Source organism: Entelurus aequoreus, linkage group LG17 (genome assembly GCF_033978785.1).
Source record: "Entelurus aequoreus isolate RoL-2023_Sb linkage group LG17, RoL_Eaeq_v1.1, whole genome shotgun sequence".
NCBI lineage: Eukaryota > Metazoa > Chordata > Actinopteri > Syngnathiformes > Syngnathidae > Entelurus > Entelurus aequoreus.
Window position 1 is genome coordinate 43,509,927 of NC_084747.1, and position 13,671 is coordinate 43,523,597.

Consider the following 13,671-nt stretch of genomic DNA (forward strand, 5'->3'; position numbering starts at 1 on the left):
TGTTTGCTCATTGGCTCAGAAGGCTAATTGATGATTAGAAAACCCTTGTGCAATCATGTTCACACATCTGAAAACAGTTTAGCTCGTTACAGAAGCTACAAAACTGACCTTCCTTTGAGCAGATTGAGTTCCTGGAGCATCACATTTGTGGGGTCAATTAAACGCTCAAAATGGCCAGAAAAAGAGAACTTTCATCTGAAACTCGACAGTCTATTCTTGTTCTTAGAAATGAAGGCTATTCCACAAAATTGTTTGGGTGACCCCAAACTTTTGAACGGTAGTGTACCTAAAAGCAGTAGCTTCAGCTTGCACATTAGGTAAGTAGACCCTGAATACAAGACATAATCATAAAGAAATACTATACCAGAATACAATGAGTAAAATCATATTTCATAAGTCATATTTTTTAGCTGCTTGACAGTTGTTGTAAAATTAGCCACCTACCCTCTTCTTCATGTTTTGCTAATTCAACTAACCTTTGGGTATTATTTTCTCCAAATCTCCAAGTTGTGTTTGTGAGAGAATAAAAAATTGTAAGAAGAAAAGCTATGATTCGCAAGAGAAGTCGTTCGTGGTCACCTGTTGATATGCATGTATAAATTCAGACTTCGAATAAGATGAGCTATCTTTTGCGGACTGATTTTAAGCAGGAAAAATATTATCTTATATTTATTTCTGCCTGGCTAAATGTGTAGGTTTTATTACAGACCAGTGAACTTTAAAGAAAGTATCTACTTCGCCAAGAGCTTGTCACTACACACAGATTGCCGTGGCTCCAAAACTTAACTCGAAACTGAAAATGCAAAGCCACAAAATTCAAACTTGTAGAGCATTAAAGTATACAAACTAGACCTCGGCGACATATCAATTTTAGCAGTAAAAGGGGTTGTTAGCTAATTGCTCAACAACCAGAACACCACTGGCTATCTTATGTTAGCATTAGTGGGTTTTTTGTTTTTTTTACGTGTATATACTTTTCACAATTATTAATTATATTGAATATACACAAACAAAATCAGTCAGAGAAAAGCAACTAAAAATGTGCAGTCTTGTTTTTACGATAAAACATACATTCAATGATAGCCAACGTTAGCTATCCAAATCGCTATCATTAGCTGACAAGACACAAAACTAATATGCAAGCATGTGTCAGACACAGGCGTAGTTACATCATGTGCCTTGGTGGCTAACAGCAACACTGTGCGGACTGAATGCGGACTGAATGACCAGTGAGCACCGCAGAGCAATCAGCTATATACAATGAGTGGATGAAACGTCGTACACTGAGACAAGGTTTGTACACCAACGCATATTTGTATTGGGCCTGTGTTCTCAGGGCATTCAATCGATTGCAACTGGATTGTTTAGATTGTCTTAGAAGGCGTTTCGCCTCTTATCCAAGTGGGCTACATCAGTTCATGCTCATAGACTTAGATAATTCAGATCTAGTCGAGATGCTAATGTCAAAACCCCAACTATTTATCCCCAACAGAGGAAGGGCATGCCCAGGCAAGGATGGTTTTGCCCCGTTGTAGTGAAAAAACAACTGTTGAGATGCAAAACAGCAACCCTTCTGTCATTGCCAACAACAGTTGGCATTCGGTCTGTGGTCAGTAAATCAAAAAGGTTTACTGTACATGTGTTTAAGGGGAACTGCACTTTTTTTTGGACTTTGTTCAATCATGATGAGAGACAACAGCACACATGTTTTGTTTTTTGTTTTTAGGATTCTCAAGATGTAAGAAAACGTTTGCAAAATGCAGCTAATGGGAGTCACCATTGTAGCCTTCAAAGCCTTCTAAAACAACTTCAAAACCCTCCATCAACCTGTCATGTACACGCTGCAAGTCTTTATGTAATGTAGTAACAGACATATTCATAACAAAATGTAATTTGTACAATATTTACCGTATTTTGGACATTTAAACATTGCCGGAACATCTTTCTTCAGCGCATTTACTTCCGTTTCCATAGTTGCGCACTTCAGACTTACAGCAAATGTGTGTTCCTACTAGGGCTGGGCGATATTTCGATATACTTGATATATCGCGGGTTTGACTCTGTGCGATAAAGAAAATTACTATATCGTAATATTCGAGTATACGTTCTCACGCAGTTGCTTTTAGCTGCAGGCATTACACTACAGGCTCTTCTCACTCTTTCTAGTCTCTGCTTCTCACAGAGACTTAAACAAGCGCACCTTCTTACATACGTCACATACATATACGCCCTCGCGGAGCAGAGAGGTAGCGGCATGGGTAATGTTAGCTGTGGTGCGAGTGGACACTGCAGACCCCGCCCCCCTCTACATCAACGGCGAGGAGGTGGAGAGAGTCAGCTCCTTCAAGTTCCTCGGTACCCTCATATCTGCTGACCTCTCATGGACCCAAAATACAACTGCGGTCATCCGGAAGGCCCAGCGGAGACTCCACTTTCTGAGGGTGCTGAGGAAGAACAGACTGGAGAGGCAGCTGATGCTGACCTTCTATCGCTCGGCTGTCGAGAGCCTGCTGACGTACTGCATAACAGTATGGTACGCCAGCTGCACTGAAGCAGACAAACAGGCGATTCAGAGGGTCATAAAGTCTGCACAAAAAATCATCGGCTGCCCCCTCCCCTCCCTGAAGGATTTACACAACTCCCGCTGTCTCAACAGAGCAAAAAGCATCACTAAGGACAGCACACACCCTGGCTTCCACCTGTTCGACCTACTACCATCGGGCAGGCGTTACAGGTGCATCAGAGTCAGAACAAACAGGCTCAGAGACAGTTTCTTTCCCAGAGCTGTCACCATCCTGAACTCTAACTTATAATAATAATTCACCCCTATGCAATATACTACCCTAATACCCTACTGTGCAATATTACCCTTTGAGTGCAATACATCCGACACTGATTGTTATTTTTTACTCCGGTACTCTTGTCTTGTACTGTATATTGTACAGTATTTTGTATTTCTATAGTATTTTGTATATTGTACAGGATTGCTTATTATTTTTATTGGATAGTAGTCTGTTCATTTCAATTGTTGTTGTTTTTTTTTTATTACCTCTTGTGTAATTTATTTTTACCCCATATTAGTTCCCACTACCGCACATTAAGTTGGAGTCCTTAATCTCGTTATATGCAAATATAATGACAATAAAGTCCATTCTATTCTATTCTATTCTTCTTCTAATATGAGAGAAAGAAGGTGCAAATCTGGTAACAAATGAAGGAAGAATTAATTCCCAAGAAAAACAGCACGGGGTCCATCGTCTGGCGGTGGTTTGGCTTCAAGGGGGAATATGTCGAACAGACAACCGTAATTTGTCAAGTGTGGGGCAAAAGCGTTGCTACAAAAAGTAGCATTACTGCTAATATGTAGCATAATTTGAAAAGTCACCTGCTAGACAATGAAGAGTGCTTACTCCGCATGACAACATCTCCGTTCGGTGCCACACCAACAAAATGCAGAGGCAACCACTTCCACATCAACACCGTATGAAAAAAATAGTCAACAACAGAAGGAGATAACGTCCGCAGGAACCTACCACATAGCGAAGGACGTACCCAATTTGATTTCCTATTATGCAGCTCATTTTTATTTGACAGTTATTGAAATATGTTGTGTGACATCATGCACAAAAGTGCACTTTATTTGTTTTAAAATATTGTAGTGGCGTTCTGTAAAAAAAGTGCACTTTAATTTAGTGTTGTTTTGATTTGTCATCTTAGTGACATCATGCACAAAAGTGCACTAATAGCTTGTTTTAAAATGTCTCTGACAATCTTGCACTTTCTGTTTTGAAATGACATGAATGTTTGTGCCACTACTTAATAACTGTTTAATAAATACAGTTTTGGTAAATTGACTTAGTTGTGATTTCTCTCTCTGCATGAAAGTTTAAAATGAGCATATATTAATGCAGTATGAAAAATAATGTTTTAATGTAGACACATAGAATGATCATACTGCTGTGATTATATGCATCAAGTGTTCATTCAAGGCTAAGGCAAAATATTGCGATATATATCGTGTATCGTGACATGGCCTAAAAATATCGAGATATTAAAAAAAGGCAATATCGCCCAGCCCTAGTTCCTACTTTCGGAAACAAATGCGAGTGTGTGTTCTAATCATAGCAGACTTGGTAACAGACAACAAAGATGACTAGTTTTGGACAAATGACACAACCTTATCTTTTTAAACCTGAATATACGGAGGATGAACTGTTGGTTATAGAAGCCAGCACAAACAGATGGTAAAACATTGGAGCAGACAGAAGCCGAGAGTGCGAGGTCGGCGTGGTTTGACACTGCAAATGTGAAACTTGGAGCTAAGCCCTGCCGACAGAAATAGAGGGCTAACCCGAAATCAAGAGTAAAAAAAACTTCCCCGGCCAGCTGGACCAAACGGTCCACTGTCCATCAAGTAAGTCACTATAATATTGATCATGATACATACAGTACGTCATGCTTATTCGTGCAACTACCGTGCATACGCTGTTGAGATGGCTGGATACAAAGAAAACATGAAATGTGGGCTAATACTTTACAGATACTGTAATATGATTGTTCATGTTTAGTGACCTATCACATTGTGTTGTGCATTACAAACTCAAAAGCCATTCAGTTGCTGACGCAAAAGCTAGCTTACAGCTAATGCCGTAGCATGCCGTCCCAAAGCGATGTGTTACTACGCCAGAAAAAAACTTTCCCAGTGTTCGTTCTTAGAAAAACAATGTTGCTAGAGCTTCAGGCATGTGATTTGAACATAATGAAAAAGACTAAAAATAAGGCGGGGGTCTGGGGTCTACACATCTCCACATTGGTGAGTTATTAATGTGAGCAATAATGCGAAACAAGTGGGAGTGGGGGGAGCGGCGTTGCTCGGTTGATAGAGCGATCCCTGCTTCCTCCATCCTAGTCACTGCTGTTGTGTCCTTGGGCAAGACACTTAACCCGCCTGCTCCCAGTCCCACCCACACTGGTTTAAATGTAGCTTAAAGATGTAGATAATGGGTTTCACAATGTAAAGCGCTTTGAGTCTCTAGAGAAAAGCGTTATAAAAATATAATTCACTTCACTAACAACAAAAGCTGTAAGTAGCATTGGACACTCGGCGCAGCACTTAAAGGGGCTACGCAAGGTTGTTGTAAACTATCAGCTATCAACAACTGTCCGGTCAAAATGGAGATGGACTCTAAAGATGCACTTCTTTTTCAAAATCAATAACACAGCTTTGGCATGGAACAACAAGGCAGAAACGCAACGCAAGCCGGAATGCTAACATCACAGCTAATGCTTGTAGCTCCTACATTGGGTGAAACAAGTAATTTCATGTTTAAAAAGCTCAAATAATGTTGAAAACCTATTCAGAAAGTCTTAAACAGTTCCATGAAACTATTAAACTTAATAATTAACATGTTTCGCGGAAATCATATCGCGGTCCCAAATAACCGTGATAAACTAGGGACGACGGTATGTCATTTGTACTTATCCCATGCAAAAAAACATTGTTTTGTGAAATAATATCGATAGCACTGGGCCAAAAGCCATATCTACCAGCCTAGTCCACACGTATTCCAGGGTCAAAATGCATGCGGAGTACAACAAAACGTGTTTGTGTTGCCAGCTCTGTTATTGGTGACTGGGAAGAACACAATGAAAGTGTCTGTAATAATCTGTTGTTTCATCCTGTTAGCTACTTGCATAATCTTAATCAGTTTGTAAATTCTTCAAACTTAAAACCAACTAAAATGAGTCAGCGCTTAGTTTTTAGGGGTCACAGATTGAGTGAAACGCAGTGCTATTTTATTGATCATCAGGCCGGTATGCAAATTCTTGACAAAAGGCTTTTTGATGAATGTATTTTCAACAAGGTAGTGACAGTTAAAGGACAAAAAGGTAACTGTATGATTTGACAGCTAAAAAAAAAAAAAAAACTTAGGCTGTGAAAGGAAAAAATGTTTCTGGCTCAGGCTGTGAGGTGACAGCACGTTCTCGGCGCTACAATCCCAAAACTAACTGAACTCTAGCTCTTTTTGCATGGCCGCCGCCAGCAAATATATTGAAAAGAAGATTGTGCAGCAGATATTTTGTATATTTGCTGCTGCATCCTATGTGGTAGAACTTTGAGTATTGGCAAATAAGAATTCAAAATATTGAAAACAAGATTGTGAAGCAGATATCTTATATATTTGCTGCTGCATCCTATGTGGTAGAATGTTGAGTATTGGCAAATAAGAACTTAAAATATTGAAAACAAGATTGTGTGGCAGATATCTTGTATATTTGCTGCTGCATCCTATGTGGTAGAACGTTGAGTATTGGCAAATAAGAACTCAAACAAAAATCTCACAACTCGCTTGCAAAGAATAACTAAGTTCTAATGTTATCAGTGCGAAACTATAACGTTGGGTACAGACCAAAAAAAGCAGTGTGCACCCTTTTTCAAATAAATATTTTAATACAAATTTTGTGGATCCTTTATTACATCCACTTCATACTTTATTATTAATCATTTGAGGGGAATGAAAGGTTCTGTTCGTATTGTGCATGTTTGATGTGTTAATAATAGGAATGGGCAAAGTCTTTGCTTTGAGTGTTGAGAATTCCATTGAATTACATCCAGTTCCACACAGTGACAGTGTAGTACATGAAGTGCACGACTTGGTTGCCGGTGGAGGCGCCGCTGATATAGTCTCAACTACTTTGCATTTTAAAAGAACAACATGATGTAAATGTGGGAATGTTGAGCTAATTGCCTTTTTGTAACATGCTCAATGTGTCACTGGCATGGAAAAAGAAGTTCCAACTGTTCAAAGGGATATATATATATTTTTTTTTTTTTAAATAGTGAAGAAAATTATACTTCTTTTAGTAACTGGATGGTAAGAGCAGTACATTAGAGATGCAAAGTACTCACAGCATTCCAAGAACTGTTTTAGCCTTTCAAACACTGCATTCAGGAAACCCTAAAAAGTAAAAAGAGGAGAGACACCATTTAATTGCTGACATTCAGAGCTTCAAGCACTCACCATTTTAGTATAGTTGTGTACGTGCGCACGTGCCTCTATTGAGGAGTAGAAATAACAGTGACAGCCACGCAAAGAGAATCAATTATCCTGAAGCCTGGTTTAGCCGTGATTAAACATGGCAAATTAGCTGATAGATGTGAGACAGAGTCCGTTTAGATCTGCAGCAGTCGTGAGCAATGAACTCAACACTGGCGTCATTAATCACCCATCGAGCATCCATAGGACCAACCACCTCAGTGAGTCTCCAAAATTGATGAAGGAAAAGAAGGATGGGGGTCCATGAAAAGAGCAACAGGAAGAAAGTAAGAGATGAACGAGAGCAGTATCCATGACAGTCATGTGTTAAGCTAGAAGAAGGGAGTGAAATTCAAGAGAAAAATTATCAGACGGGAGATGAGAGATGAAAAAATATATTTATTTTTCATCAAGATGAGATAGAAAGGATAATACTCGGAGTGAAAATGCTTGGAAAGAATAACATTTTTTACAAATAACGGTTTGAGAGTACAATGTTTTCATAAGCAAGAAAATTGGCATAAAATCAACATGTCAATAGCAGAGAATGGCTTGACAAATGCAATTGTTTTGAAGTGTTGCATTACATAAGTTGACAAACAATGCAACAAATGTGACATTCAAAAGCTTGTAGCAACATAAAAAGAACATCATTTTTGAGAGCTTTTATTTATTGTGTCTAATTTGCAGCTGCGTGTTTTGTGGGGGTGGAACACTATTCAAACATATACACTACCGTTCAAAAGTTTGGGGTCACATTGAAATGTCCTTATTTTTTAATTAAAAGCACTGTACTTTTCAATGAAGATAACTTTAAACTAGTCTTAACTTTAAAGAAATACACTCTATACATTGCTAATGTGGTAAATGACTATTCTAGCTGCAAATGTCTGGTTTTTGGTGCAATATCTACATAGGTGTATAGAGGCCCATTTCCAGAAACTATCACTCCAATGTTCTAATGGTACAACGTGTTTGCTCATTGGCTCAGAAGGCTAATTGATGATTAGAAAACCCTTGTGCAATCATGTTCACACATCTGAAAATAGTTTAGCTCGTTACAGAAGCTACAAAACTGACCTCCCTTTGAGCAGATTGAGTTTCTGGAGCATCACATTTGTGGGGTCAATTAAACGCTCAAAATGGCCAGAAAAAGAGAACTTTCATCTGAAACTCGACAGTCTATTCTTGTTCTTAGAAATTAAGGCTATTCCACAAAATTGTTTGGGTGACCCCAAAAATTTGAACCATAGTGTACCTAAAAGCAGTAGCTTTAGCTTGCACATTAGGTAGTACCTCATGCTACCTATAATAAATAAAACATATTAGATCCGAACTAGAAAAGCTCTCCAGAATCCAGATCACCCGTAAAATGTAACTATGTGTTCCCTATCCCATTTCTGATATGTCCTTAAAGTTTCATCAAAATGTGCTTTTTGAGCTATCTATAGCAGAATGAAAGAAACAGAGTGAAGCCTCTTGTCAGTCACCCACTGTCTTCAGATCAATTGCATTCATCATGTATTCTTAAATATTTGTAAAAACATTGTGTGCTGACCATACGCACACAGTATTTTCTTTACCAATATCACTGTCTTTGTCTGTGTGAGTGAAGACAGGGCTGCAAGCATTCACACACACAGAAGTTGAAACTCTTAACATAAACGTAAGGTAACATTAGAGAAATGATCTGGATCAGCCCCAAAATGTAATGACTCGTTCTATATCCAATTTCAGACATTTCCTGAGAGCTAGATTAAATTCAGCCCGTAACTTTTTGAGCTGTCTATAGCGGAATGAAAGAAACGGAGTGGACACTTATGTCAGTCAATTCCTGTCTTGGTCTCAGTGGGGCTCCTAGCATACACATACACAAGAACGTGAACATAAGGTAACTTCGTAGAAATGATCCGAATCAGGCCCAAAATCTAATCAGTTTCGGACATGAAAGTTTAATGAAAATCCGCCCATAAATTTAGGAGTTAATTAGCTAACTAACTAGGGTTGCAACTAGGGCTGGGCGTTATATCGAATACACTCGATATATCGCGGGTTTGTCTCTGTGCGATATAAAAAATGACTATATCGTGATATTCGAGTATACGTTCTCACACAGTTGCTTTTAGCTGCGGGCATTACACTTCAGGCATTTCTCACTCTTCCTTGTCTCTCCTTCTCACAGAGACATAAAACAAGTGCACCTTGTTCCATACGTCACACACTGTCGCGCGTGCAACGTCATACGCCCTCGCGGAGCAGAGGTAGCGACATGGGTAACGTTAGCAGTGGTGCTAGCGGAGCGGTGCGAGTGGTAATAGGAGAGAAAGAAGGTGTGAATCTGGTAACAAATGAAAGAAGAATTAATTCCCAAGAAAAACAGCACGGGGTCCATCGTCTGGCGGTGGTTTGGCTTCAAGCGGGAAGATGTTGAACAGACAACCGTAATGTCAAGTATGCGGCAAAAGCGTTGCTACAAAAAGTAGCATCAATTGAAAAGTCACCCGCTAGAGAATGAAGAGTGCATGAAACTCCGCATTTCAACATCCCCATTCGGTGCCACCCACAAAATGCCGAAGCAACCGTTTCCACATCAACAACAACAAATAGTCAACAACAGAAGGAGATAACGTCAGCAGTAACCTACCACATAGCGAAGGACATACACTATTTGATTTCCTACTATGCAACTAATTTTTATTGACAGTTATTGAAATATCTTGTGTGACATCATGCACAAAAGTGCACTTTATTTGTTTTAAACTATTGTAGTGGCGTTCTGTACAAAAAGTGCACTTTAATTTAGTGTTGTTTTGATAAGTCGTCTTAGTGACTTCATGCACAAAAGTGCACTCATAGCTTGTTTTAAAATGTCTCACAATCTTGCACTTTCTGTTTTGGAAATGACATGAATGTTTGTGCCACTGCTTAATAACTGTTTAATAAATACAGTTTTGGTAAAATTACTTAGTTGTGATTTCCCTCTCTGCATGAAAGTTTAAAATTAGCATATATTAATGCAGTATGAACAAGAATGTTTTAATGTAGACACAGAATCATCATACTGGTGTGATTATATGCATCAAGTGTTCATTCAAGGCTAAGGCAAAATATCAAGATGTATATCGTGTATCGTGACATGGCCTAAAAATATCGAAATATTAATAAAAGACCATATCGCCCAGCCCTAATTGCAAGAATACATCATTTGATTAGGGAAAAAAGAATTGATTTGTATTTTGTTGTGTCGATGCATCATTCAAGTAAAATATGCCAACATTTTACTGCTCCAGTGCAGACGAGAGCCGTGCACTTATTGGCGATGCAGCTTGTGCTGCCTGTGATGTGGCTGATGTGTGTGTGTTTTTTTCTTACTTTTGAGCGTTTTTTAACCTCATAAGGCCCAAGCTGTTTTTTTACATGCTTTTTTAATTTCTCTTTGCTATTTGGGCTTATTGAACCCTAATTAGAATAAAAACTAAGAATCATCTTTTGATATGACGTACTTAGTCCATAAGTACAGAAACGTGTACTTCATGTTTAGTGACATGCTAATTCTTATTTTTACACTTTTTTTTCCAAATTCCATTGTATGTTATACTCTTCTGACACCACCAGATGGCAGTATAAGTGTCCACATAAGCGGCCATAAGACCCCAATTCAGTAGTGTACACAATTTTGGAAATAAGAGCTAAAAGGTGCTGTCCACGCATGTGGCCACTAAGCCTTTAGAGGTGCAATTTATAGCGGCACGCCCGTAAAAGTGTAATTTCAATGTTATGTACCTTATAAAAGGTAATTAGAAAAATCATTGTTTATTTCAAGAACACGTTAAGATCTACAGTCTGTATGTGCAACAGCACTCCTCCAATGAATACCTTTTCAAATGTGTAAGCGTTTAATACATTGTCACTCAATGAATCATATATTATCAGATTCGATTGGTTTAGTTTGGTTATTTATCAACTTTTACATGGATCATGTTCATCTGGCTGGACAGTATTTTGTTTTAAATTTAAAAACATTGTTAAATAATGCAAAATATAATGACACTCCCGTAAAGGTGCAATTTCAATGTTATATGCATTTATAAGAAGAAAGAATAAAGGTAATTCAAAAATGTTTTGTTTATTTCAACTATTTTCCCCAAAAGTCACATTGGGGCTAGAAAGTGTGTTTTGTTCGATTACCCAATTAATCGAACAAAGTAATTGATTGATTACTTGATTATTAAAATAATCAATAGCTGTAGCCCTATAACTAATAGGGGTGTGACGACTGATCGATATATCGATAGCTCGATTTATATTCCTAGATTTCAAGTATATCAATCTGTGCTTGGCAAGTTTTCCTTACAGAAGATAAGTATCGATGCAAGATTGTTTTAAAAGGGAATTGATCGATTTAATCGATACATGAAAAATAAAAATATTGGATTTAAGAATGGCAGAATTTATATGAAGTTTAGCATTTTAATAATAAGGACGTTAAACATTAGGTCTATTTTCCCGTCTGTGACGTCATCAAAATAAAATTGCGGATACCCACGGTGATAGAGAAAGGTCATACCAAATGCAAACGCCACAAGACAATATCAGAAATTACTACACAAAAGCTTTCAGCTACAGCCCAATTGCAAAAGTCACAACAAAGACAAACAACGCGATAATATAAAGTTGCAAGACCACTTTAAGCCACAAAAAAATGCGACCGAGACAAGGGAAGTGACAGCGGAGCAAGTTACGGAGACGCACCGACTCCTGAAACACAAAAACATGCAACTGGCAGCCAAGGTAAAGTCAGCTCATCAGGAACAAAATCATACAATAAATGAATCAAGGAGGCTATGGAAATTAAGAAGCGAGGGGCCAGCACCATCAACAAGGATGAGTAAGCATAAATGCTTCCGCACACCTGGGACGCTGTCCGTCATTGGCAACACCAGGGCGGAGGACAGAATACAGATATAGCCAAGTCTGAGAACTTTATTTAGCAGGTAAATCAACTGTTAAAACGTTGGTTACTAGTATGTAGTTTAATTGAAAATTGCTTGAATGTTGAAAACGTGAGCAGAAAAGGTTTACTCTTGCTGATTCAAACTTAAGTGTTGGTTGCACTTTACCCAAATAAGATGTTAATGTTTTGGCCATTAATTGTTGTTTACTTGCTTGTTTGTAACTATAATTAATTTATACCTAATTCCCTTAAAAGAAATAACAGGAATATTGGAAACTTCACTTGTAGTGTCCAATAGCCAATATTTATTTCACAGTCACACTGGTTGATTTTGTTATTGTTGAAAAGTTACTGAATCAATTTCAACTTACTGAATCGAATCCAACTGACTGAATCATTTCGGATCGTATCATTCTAAAACAATAATATTGTCCCTGAATCATATCAGCAACCACAAATATCGAATTTTACCTCTTGCCGGAGGTAAAAATATAAATAAATATTCAAAGACTCCTGCTTCACTATACACATCTTCACTTGTTATGAAAGTTAAGGTAGACATTTAATAGTGCTTGACTTTTTTTACACCAGTGTGTGTGGAAAAAACATTTCTTAAGATTGAGAACATTTTCCCCAGTACATCTTTACAGCTCATTCAAGGTAAGGCCAAGTGTTTGATTATTTATCTGTCTTTAAAAATGGGTTAAGTTATGTTTATACTTGTACAGTATGGCTTCATGATGTAAAAAGTTTGACCCCAAAACGTATCTGAAAGATAGCTGATCAAGACATTCAAAGGTAATTCATGAAAAAAATAGTACTATTGCAAGCTAAAACAGGAGCAAGTCTGCAATACTAACAGTACCGGTATATACATCTGAACTGAACATGAAATATTAACTCTAAAGCCACTATGACCGCTCGCTGGGCTGGAATAAGTAGCTCGAGGCAAATGACATTTTAATGTTAGCTTTACAACCGCTGCAGGACCTCGAGCCTGCTCGCTAGAACTTCACTCATTAGTGCTAGAATAAAGTGAAAGATTACTTCTGATAATTATTCCTCATAAAAAAACTGACTTTGGCCTCTCCAAAATGAGGGGACTGAAACAGCAAAAGGGAACCAAAATAATTAGCAGATTGAAGTGTAAAAGGGAAAGAGTGTGATGGAGTGATGAGAGGACAAGCATGCTGTAAACGGAGCGAGCCAATCCAACTGTAAATTACACATTGACCTTTGAATTGTTGCTTTTATCTGCTCTGTATCCCAAGGCTACTTGAAAATAGAACAACTGCAAAGCAACACTCTAATTACAACATACAATCGCATGTTTAGCTATTAAAACTCACATTTATGATATATGACAGCATTCATTGGATAAATGGTTTTATGGGCCACTTAGACAACATCTCACTGCTCATTGAAGTTACTCCTTAACAAAAATAACCACGCAAACTGAACAAGCTCTCAAATTCAAAGGCCTGAGACATTTGAAAAATGTGTGTCATTTACTGTGAGCCTGTGAGCAAAAGGAAAGAAAGACTTGGGAAAAGCAAACTGACCGGTCAGGCTCTTGAACTATGTCTACGTGACAGCTGAAGACAAGCTCAAACCAAACTCCCGACTCTTTGAACAAAAGATATAGCTCTGGCACTTAAAATCACCACACTCATCCACATT

At 38.1% G+C, this 13,671-nt stretch overlaps 1 protein-coding gene across 2 annotated transcripts in view; it reads right to left on the reverse strand.

The window, feature by feature from the left end:
• ipo11 (importin 11) overlaps positions 1-13,671 on the reverse strand; it is a 211,524-nt gene that overhangs the window by 160,407 nt on the left and 37,446 nt on the right. For both annotated transcript variants that reach the window (XR_009821728.1, XM_062025729.1), the window contains exon 8: positions 6,911-6,959. Coding sequence is in view for 1 of the 2 variants with exons in the window: in XM_062025729.1 (XP_061881713.1) it covers positions 6,911-6,959 (49 nt within the window). In the remaining variant the exon portion in view is untranslated. The remainder of the gene's footprint in view (positions 1-6,910; positions 6,960-13,671) is intronic.